The sequence below is a fragment of the Pinus tabuliformis genome, chromosome 4_1, assembly GCF_031772625.1.
Source record: "Pinus tabuliformis cultivar Carrire ecotype Pingquan chromosome 4_1, CPIR1, whole genome shotgun sequence".
In the NCBI taxonomy this organism is placed as follows: Eukaryota; Viridiplantae; Streptophyta; class Pinopsida; order Pinales; family Pinaceae; genus Pinus; species Pinus tabuliformis.
Window position 1 is genome coordinate 627,044,388 of NC_142303.1, and position 10,726 is coordinate 627,055,113.

A 10,726-nucleotide genomic window follows, 5' to 3' on the forward strand; every position below is an offset into this window, starting at 1 on the left:
GCAAGTTGGAAGTGGTCATCTCACGAGCATACCAGCAGAAGCAACTTGGGATTCAACCAGGCAGTCAGTGGGACGGAAGCCAACCTCCAAAAGAATCAAAAAAGAGGGGACGAAAAACAGATCTACAAAGAACGATTGAGGTAGGGAAAATCCTGGTTGACTCAGGCAGGTATGCGAAACTGACAAAGTACTACAAACCCTCTCCAATTGGTTGAACCATGAAGCTGGTTTCATGGAATTTAAGAGGGCTCAACAGCCCAGGTAAACTTAGAATGCTAAAAAACATGATTAAAGCGGAGAAGCCACAAATTTGTCTACTCCAGGAAACCAAATGCAACGGCACCACTTTGGGCAACATCCTCACAAAAGCTTGGCCAGGATGCCGCTCAGTAGCAGTAGATGCATCAGGAGCGTCAGGAGGACTCGCCATAGCATGGAATACTCAAGCAATAGATCTCTCAGAGTTCCATGCCTCTCATCACCTCATACAGGCAGTCTTCCACATTTTGGGCACGAATGTACATGGTAACCTCTCGAATGTATACTTCCCGCAGGACACAGGGAACAAAATAGCACTTCTTGACACCATTGAAGCTCTGAATAACACCAGAAGGTACCCTCTCTGGATTATTGGAGGAGATTTCAACATGATCACTAAGCTAGAGGAAAAAATAGGAGGACGAAATAGGCTGGAGCAGGAAAATACTCATTTCAAGAACTTCATTCAAAGTGCCTCCCTTATAGACATGCCCTTCTGCAATGGTACATTCACATGGAGTAACCGCAGAGCAGGCAAACACCAAATTGCTTCCAAGCTAGATCGCTTCCTCATCTCAGATAATGCGATCCATCTTGGAGGAGATTTCTCAGCCGCCATTCTCCCGCATACAGGCTCGGACCACTGGCCAATAGCTCTCCAATGGCAATGCCCCGGAAACCAGACCCGAAGACCCTTTCGTTTCGAAAGTTTCTGGCTCTCGCACCCTGAGTTCAAAGACTTTGTTAAAGCCACCTGGTCCTCCTTCACCCCTCCAGAAGGATCCAAGATGTACAAATTCCAACAGAAGCTCCGATTCCTAAAATTCCACCTAAAGCGATGGAACAGAGAAACCTTTGGAGACATATTCAAAGCACAGCAAGAGCTCAATCGGGAACTAGCGGATCTCCATCAAAAAGTCATCACTGAGGGACACACAGAAGGGACACTAGAACAGGAAAGGCACCTTCACAGGCAGATTGAGGACAGACAGAAGCAGGAGGAAATCTACTGGAAACAAAAGTCCAGAATCAGATGGTTAAAGGAGGGTGAACGCAACACTAAATTCTTCCACAGAATGCAAATCCCAAGAGAATGAATGCAAGGTTAAATGGGAAAGAATGTTGCTGCTCAGGGCTCAGAGAGCCAAGCCAGCAACACAGAGTTCTGAGGGCAGAAGGAACGCATCTGAGGCGGGAGGTGAAGGCGTTCACCTGGGCGACGTTTGCTTCTTGCTGGCTCATCCTGTGCGTGGTACCTGGGCAATTGAACTCGGCTTTGTTTGGAGTTGGGGACAGCACTCAGGCAGCATAAAGAGTTGGGATTTCAAACCCACAAGTTCGTTCTGGGAGCAATTTGAAGGAATCGTGGAAATTATGGTGCGACTGCGGGAGAGACAGCTGAGCAGAAGGGGACCTGGTCGCGGGACATCTTCTCGCACCCCTGCAGCAGATGAACACCATCACTGCTGCTGCTGCTACTGCTACAGGAGGGCGGGAGCCTTACCAGTTCCGGCCAATCAGTTCTTGGAGGTGGGCAGCTCCAGTGAAGGTGAGCCCGTGCTTCCAGCTTTCGGCTCAGTTGTTTTCACATTGGGCAGCTCGCAGGGAAACACAGGCATCAATGCGCATCTATCAGTCCTCTTTACGAAGGTTCCGGAGGAGAACAACAAGGGAAAGCAACCGGTTTCGGCTGAGATGCCTCCTGAGGGCAATAGCGAGGATAGTCCAGTGTTGCAGCCTCCAATTGAAAAGGGCAATTCAGGGAAGAAGCCGCAGCAAGCCCTCCTCAGCCTCCAGAGCAGATTCCACCGGCCACTGAGAAGGATCCCTGGGCAATGTGGGCTGGTGTTCCTGAAGGCCAAGGATGGTGTTATATCATTGAGGAAGAGCCTGAAGACTAATCCTCAGAGGCACTCTCTGGTTTACTTCTCTCGCTATGTTTGTATGCTTTTAGTTCTTTTTCATACTCTATGTCCATTTGTTATGAGTCATGGCAAGGTCCACTATGAGTCTTTTTGCTGGACGCCCCTGCGCGGGCTGCTAAACTACTGTCTAAGTTCAAGTCTGTGTCAGATGTTTTGGTTTATCATGGAGGTGATGCCCCTGCGTGGGCAAATTCTGTGTCAAACAAGGTCTTCCAAGGTGCCACAGTTGGCCCTGGACAAACTGTTTTTCTGCATGTAATGTTACCTGTATATAATATAATCGATTAGCTAGTTTTACTGAGAAAAAAAAAGATATGAAATCCAGTCGCAAATAAACATGAATATTAGATTTATATAAAGATTCTTTCATATAATTATGTACTAATGATATAAACATTCTTTCATGTAATTATATACTAATAATAGTTGGAAGATTAGATCTTCATCTTTATCTAAATTACACAATGTATTACATATTACAAGTTTATCATAATTATAAAAAAATTATTACATATTATTAAACATTCTCAACATGGTAAACTGGACATAAAATAATATACTCCGCTTTTGAATGGGTGTACACGATAATACCGGACCCGACTCAATGTTTTTCTTTAGTGGTTTCCAGGAAACTTAATTGATGCGCTCAGCGTAACACACATCACGAGACCGACTATCAATTCTATCGCCCTCTGTTTATCAACGAAGAGAAAATAAGAAAAAGGCCGCCCAGGGAGATTCGACCTCGCGGCCTCTTCCGCAAGAATGGCAGTGGCTTCTCCATCAACGCCAAATTCATGCTCAACGGCCGTCCGAACTCCTTTCACAGCGACGCTCGCCCGACGCTAGAGCAAGTGCTGAAAGAAATAAGGGAAACACAGTGGCAAGTAAATAGTCACAAGGGGCCGTTCCGCGTGGCTTTCCAGGGCGTCCCTGGCGCGTACAGCGCAGAGGCGGCTATTGTAAGCGGTGCCTCCTGCCACTGATCGGCCACATAAGACGAGCATCGTGATTGGCCATGACGATGGTTCTGTGAATTTTCTCTTCATACTTCTCTCCATTTTTTTTTCTCGGGGGATTAATTTGAGTAAGCTGGAGAGAAGTCCAGGCCCCGGTCGGAAGGAGATGACTAATCCGCTGCGGGGAGAAATGGGGTTAAATGTTAAGCTTTTTGAGCATGTTTTTTCCATAAATTTTGAAGCTTCTGTGGTAGAGACTCGTGTACAGAACGGATTGGCGGAACTGCAGGAGTTTACCAATTTTATGAGGCTCCTTGGCAGTTATCCTGCCAATCCCAAAGACCAAGAAATTTGACCAGCTGTTTAGAAGAGAATATGCAAAATAAGAGATAAATCTTTAAATAACTAAATTTATGGTTTATATTTTATCTTCTATGTTTGTTCAACAAATTTGTTGGATTTACCCAACTTAACATCGCTCAAACATACTTAGATTCAAAGTTCAAAGTTCACATTAACATATATTATTATATATAATATATGGTATGTTTTTTTAATGTTTTAGTGGTCTAATAATTAAGAGCATGTGTTTTTTTTATATTATTTAATGTTTAAGTGGGTTTAATGGATAAGAGTATTTGTTTTTTTTAAGAGATAAATATTTAAATAACTAAATTTATGATTTTATATTTTATCTTCTATGTTTGTTCAACAAATTTGTTGGATGTACCCCACTTAACATCAGTCCAATAGAGTTGTTTTGTTCTATAGTGATTGTGACATACTAAGAGTTAAAGTTCAAAGTCCACATTATCTTGCTTTCCACTATGTAATGTTACATATAATACATGGTATGTCTTTTAGTAATATATGGTATGTTTTTTAATGTTTGAGTGGGTCTAGTGATTAAGAGCATGTATTTTTTCTATGTTTTTTAATATTTAAGTGGGCTTAATGGTTAAAAGTATGTGTTTCTTTCTAAGAGTTATAAGTTCAAAATCAAAAGTAAAATATGTATGCTTGCATAAACTTAACTCTCAAATCTCTATCAAAATAGATCCCTTGTCCCACAAACAAAAATATCTTATATACCAACTTAATATCTAACTTAACTTTAACATTTTCAATTAAATACCTTCTCCTTACATTTTGCCATAACCCAGGAAGCTTCCATATTGTCTTGGATTATATTACTTCTACTTTTTGAATTGATGTTAAATGGATAATTTAACATCATAATTGGAAGTATAAAAGCTCCAAATACATTAAATTTTGCCATTAATACATACGTTGTTAACCCAGGTAGCTTCTATATTCTCTTTGATATGTTACTTCTGCTTTTTGAGTTGATGTTAAATGGATGATTTAACATCTAGTTGGAATTATGTAAGTATTGTTGAGCCATGAAATCCCCTGCTATTTTAAAAGTCCCAAATGCATTACATTTTGCCATTAATACATACCTTGTCAACCCAGGAGGCTTCCATATTGTCTTGAATTATGTTACTTCTACTTTTTGAGTTGATGTTAAATTATAGAGTATTAAATAGGCCTAGTGCTTTTTTCATTTTTTATATTTTCCAATCTCATGGGTAACTTTGTATGTTCATCTTTTCCAATTTTGGAGCCAACTTTTAAGCATTTTAGTTTGCTTTGCAGTTAAAATATTATAGTATTTTAAAAAAATTGAAATTTAGAAGCTTAAATTCAAACAAAATATAAAATAACATGAAATATGAAATCTTTTAAGTATCTTAGTTTGCTTTGTAATTAAAATGTTATAAATTTTTAAGAAATTGAAATTTAAATATTTAAATTCAAACACAACATAAAATAAGATGAAATATGAAATGAAATGAGGTGTGATTTTAATTAGATTTAATTTATTTTTATTAATTATGTTAGGATTATATGTAAGGTGTTAGATGAGTTCTATTACCGTAATGAATGTGATATATTAATCAATATAGATTGAAAATTAAGAAGAATCAAATCTTTTGAGGTGTATTAAGACTCAATAATTATTTTCAAATTTTCACCAAAAATTTAGGGGCCTTTTTACTAAAATTTCATTTTAAGAAATTATTTTATGAATTTGCAAGATCTTTTAAGTGTTTTCTTCTTTCAAAATAATTTTTTTATTAGGAAATTCTTTTATCCTATGATTAGTACAATGTAAATAATAAATACCCCAAAATTCATTAAAAAAATAAAAAAAATTCAACAAAACTCTAAATTTCCTCATTCTTTGTGTTTTCTTTGTTTTGTTTTGAAACCTCAAATATTGATGCATAGTGGAATATCAGACCTTGGCCTTTTCTTCCTGCTTATTTGTGAAACTCCCCGAAGTATTAATATTTTGAGGATAATAGGGTTTTATTTTAACTAATGAATGATTTCACATTAGTAAATAACAATATTGAATGTCACGATATCTCAATATAAAATATTGAAACCTTTCGTAAATCACTCAAATCCTCAACATGCCAAGTTGTTGATAGTCTAATATGGTCTAGTTTCTGATACTCTAATATGGACACGTTGTTGGTTTGATGATATGGTCAATAACCTAGTGTTACAACAATCGCTTGTAGATAATTTTTTATAGCTAAAACTCCACAAAAATATAATGTATTGATGTGTCGATACGCCAAATCAATGTGGCACCCCAACCATTGATGACCAATCATGTTGTTACACATTGGACATGTTGATGCGACATTTGAAATGTCTGCTAACATTACATTTGACATGTAGCTATTGTGGCATTTGACATGTACATTGATGTGGCATTTGACATGTTAATTGACATGGCATTTGTTGTGTTAGCTAACATGGTATCTGATGTGTCCACTAGCACATGACATTCATTATCGAATATTTTGTGGGCTTCAAATGACAAATCTACTTGAAATGTGTCCTCCATAGGGCATTGGTATGTCATCATTTGTAACAAATGTCTTACACATGTCATCACCTATGGCATAACTTTTAGCAAGATTTCAAATTTGCTTTTTAATGAAATCTCCAACACATGAGATATATTCACATAGACACAAATTTTGGCATCGGAGGTGTAACGCCCTCTTCTTTTAACTTCTAAGATATTCACAAAAGCACAAATTTTTTCTTTTATTTCCTCAAGGATTTCTAAATCCCCAATTTATTTAGATAACACACCCACACTGGTGCAGCCATAAAATTTTCTTTGTCTAGACTGTAATGCTCTTCATCAAATCTCATGAACAACCTAGCATTGTTGAAAAAATGAGGGTTTCTTTTTAGGGTCTTAGCTAGGTCCTCTCGATTCTTAAAGATAACTATGAAGAAACCCTTAACCCCTAATTCTAGGTCAACATGACTTTTAGGTTGCCATTTTTCTAGATCCAACTAACTAAGCCCTTTTTAGTGGGCCAAATGTTGATGAATTTGTAGGGAAGTGCATGGTATTTCATATACTAGATGTAGTCGTCAATTTTGGTGGATATTACATTGCATTTAGGATCATTCACTACTTTTGGAAAGCATTTTCTCTTGAAATAGGTTTACCATTATGCTCCCAATGGGGTATTGATAGGTTTCTTCATCTCGATGCATCATCCTTGATTTTCATTTCCCAAAGCAGGTTATAATACATTGTAACATGAAACCATATTATGGTAGGAGAGTCTCAGACCCCTCCCTCCATGGGTGCCTATTCACAAATTTCAGAGATTAAGAGTTAGGGGAGATTGTGACTATCACGAATGAGGGAAGTTGCTACAAGTAGGTGAACTAAAATGATAAGAAAAAAGCATATAACATTCAAAGTATTTATCATACATTTACCATACATCATAACATAGAAAATTGAGAAGGGGAAACATACACATTGTCCTTTCTTATTCAATTACATAAGATAAGTCCAGACATAACTCCTTATGGCTCCTTATCATTGATGATGACTAAGAAAGGCTGTAAGGATAAAAAAAACATAACATAGTGCTTTTAAACATCAAATCATGTAAAAACTACAATAGACATTACTTTTTTATTTCGAAAATAACTTATTTAAATATTTTAAAAGGGACACGTACCATCTTGAGGTCGAGAATGAAAAAAATTACAAATCTCTCTCATAGATGCAAGATGCACCTATTTGATTTTAATAAAAAGAGGATAAAAGGACATAAAAATGAATTAAAAGAGTTAAAAGGAATATTGTGCAAGATAATGAATGGTGGGTTGATAGGATTGATTTAGTTTATAACAATTTTCCCTATTGAAATTATTGTGATGTTTTTTCTCATTTTCCAATGCTTTTAGACTAGTGCAAGTTGAATGAAAGGGTATTGAGGTAGTACTTCTAGTTCTATAGAAGTAAATAAATCTCTCATAAAGTAAATAAATGTTTAGAATTGTTAAAAATTTCAATGATATCTGACCTAGAGATGTGGCTCTCGAATGTGTTATCTATATGCTCATTGAGTTGAGCTTTGAAATATTTATCATTTTAGCCAATGTATAATTTTTCGCATGAGCACAGTATTTGGTAAACCCTTTATGAAATAATATAAGTGTATCCTTAGTAGAACTTCTAAATAAATATCTAAGCATTATGTGGGGTTTAAAAGAGGTTTTATGTTATTTTTAACCAAAATATGAGAAATCCTAAAATTATGATCAATGATAATTTGGATATAGGGTAGTGAAATAAGATCTAGAGGCATGGAGGAGGGGATGGGGATTTTGGATTTACAAAAGAGATATGAATGGAAAACATTATTAATTTGAGTGATAGAGTAACCATTGGACACAAGGACCTTACTAAATTGGGTTTTTTCTTCAACTAGGAATTACGGAGTAGCGATTTAAATCGCATGGGTTATGAGCATATTAAAAATGATAAGCCCTTGTGTTGGGAAATGGAGATAATGGGTGTAAATATATCTATCTCTATGAGTATTTTTTTCCTATAGACATGGTGGGTAAGGGTTCCATCAGCCTTGGGGTGAGATGCGAACATCAAGGCACGAGAGCGATTTTTCAGGTTGGGTTTTCATATTAAATTTGATGTGAGGGGGAATATTGTTAAGATAGTCAAATAACAAATTCAACAAGTAAAAGTCGTGTGGCTAGATGAGAAAGGTATCACTAATCATATTTATAAAATTTTGGATAAAAATAATATCAAAACTCTTTCTAAAACCTATAATACCCTTAAACAATTACTTAGAATTGCTAATGATAAATCTAATACTATGCTTGAGCAAGGATATACATTAAACATCATCTCTAGATACATTACATGTAGGTACCTTGAGATTTAGAGAAATCATGCTAAATATTTTGAGGTTTGACTTAATTATTGAAATTTATAAGAAGATAATAAAATGATTAATATGGAAAATATTAAATTTTATATCTATATGAAGTTTAAATATAAAATTAACATGCTAGTAAAATCATCATAAAGTATTAATTTAAACAATTTATGTGTTGATTTTTTTCAAACATATTTATCAAAAATATGATTAAAATTACATATTTATTTACTGAAATTACACAAATTAAATGGAATATGTGTTTTGTTAGAGAATTGAATTTATCTATACATTACAAAATATAATCTAAATAATAAAAAATTACAATTTCCCTAACAATTATATATCTATATCTAGATTTTAATGATATTTAATTAAAAATAAAATAAAATAAACTTATCCATTAATAAAATAAATTTGAAATAATAATTTTTTTTTATAAAACTTGATTTAGCTTTTTAAAACTATAGTCCAACGTTAAAAGTCTATGGAAAAAATAAATATTACTAAAATTAATACCAATTCTTGATACAAAGGATCACCAATTAGGATTAATATTACATATGTTAACTCTCAGAATCATCGTACGATAAACATATTAATAGAATTTGTAACGCGATGGAAGATGAAATTGAGGAGGACAAGTACCATTTCATTTTTTAGTTTTCCCATAACTTTACCCTATTTCATAATGAAATTGATACCTTCATTTTTATGATATATCCATAATGTTTGAAATTAGAAATGACATTTTAAAGGTAAATTTTGTGGTAATAATTTTTTTATTAAAATCATAATTTTGGACGGTAATATTATTGTTTTTATTCTAAAAATGATTTAATATTCTTTAATATTCTGATCAGACGAATTTGAGATGTTTTATATATAGATAGATTGTTCCATTCAAAAATATTTTTATTGAATTATAAGAAAAAGAAAGCTAATTCTTTAGGGTTTTGATTTGTTTTTATGTTTGGTTCATCGTTTTAAAAACACAAATATCATATTAAATAAATTGATTTGACACAAATATCATATTAAATAAATTGATTTGAATATTTTTTTTGAATATTTAGATTGTGTAAATTATATAGTTTAAATTTGGATTTTCAATAAATATTTGTATTTGTTAACACAAAAATGTAAGTGAAAAAATCCAAAATATAGCATAATAATGATATTTCAAAAGTTTTTACCATTATATATGTGACACATTGTCTATACTAAAATATTTTTTATATTAATATATTTTTAAAAACATGTCAATATTACCTAACCATGCATTCATTTTTTTTATTAGATATATCAATTTTATCATTAAAAAAGAATAAATTACACTTCTCCCTTTTATAAGAAGTAATGATTTTTTTTAGTTTCAATTATTTTTTTAACTTGAGCATTGAAATATTTTATTATAATCAATTTTAAAATAATTTTCTTTCTATTTCTCGGGGCTTAATAGATCCCAAGTTGATATGGATCTAGGTGTTTATTACAATATTTATGATTTACTAGATATTAAATCTAACTATATAAATATTTATGTAAACACTTATTTCATAGTTTTTATTGTGTTGGATGTTGAAATGTAAAATTACTTTTTATTCTAGGCAAAATAACTAATTACAATGTAAGATTAGTCAAGCTCATGTCTTGACTTAAAAACTAATTACAATGTAAGATTAGTCAAGCTCATGTCTTGACTTAAAATTGTTTGGTAATTAATGAAGATGTTTATGATGGAAGTAAACATTGTTAAATTATATCCAGTTTGCTAATGAATTTAAGGTTAGTGGAGGCTCTAACTCTCTAATTCCTCTCATATAGAATAAACGATATTCTTACTTCAGTTTATGTAAAATGAAAATGAGAAATAATCATTCAAGAAAAAAATAGAAGGTTGTATAAGAATAATTCAGATTTTCCTCATACTAATTAAACATATTAAAGAAATATTTAAAAATTCCAAAACGTTATTATTTAAAAATTAAAAAAAAATACTTTTCAAAATTAAATTAATTTTCATTGTATAAATTGAATTAGGCCTCAACATGAAAATGTAACTCTAAGTTGACCTCATGCACTCAAAAATAAAGGGTTGAGCTTATGTGAGTTATGATCACACTAGAGACTTTGGTTGAATCTTTGTTAATTATGATTTCACTTCAACCTTTTTTCAAGTTGTCTCTTGCATATCTAAACAAGGGTTAAACCTTATGATTACTCAACCATTTTATTCAAATCTTAAACTAAAAATACTATTATGTGAGCCTATTTATTA

The 10,726-nt window shown here is 33.2% G+C and overlaps 1 protein-coding gene across 1 annotated transcript; it reads left to right on the forward strand.

Annotated features, from left to right (window-relative positions):
* Positions 1 to 218: 218 nt before the first annotated feature.
* LOC149177588 (uncharacterized) lies at positions 219 to 1,355 on the forward strand. Its single transcript, XM_089421801.1, has one exon. The coding sequence runs from the start codon at positions 219 to 221 to the stop codon at positions 1,353 to 1,355; it is 1,137 nt and encodes a 378-aa protein (XP_089277927.1).
* Positions 1,356 to 10,726: the final 9,371 nt, after the last annotated feature.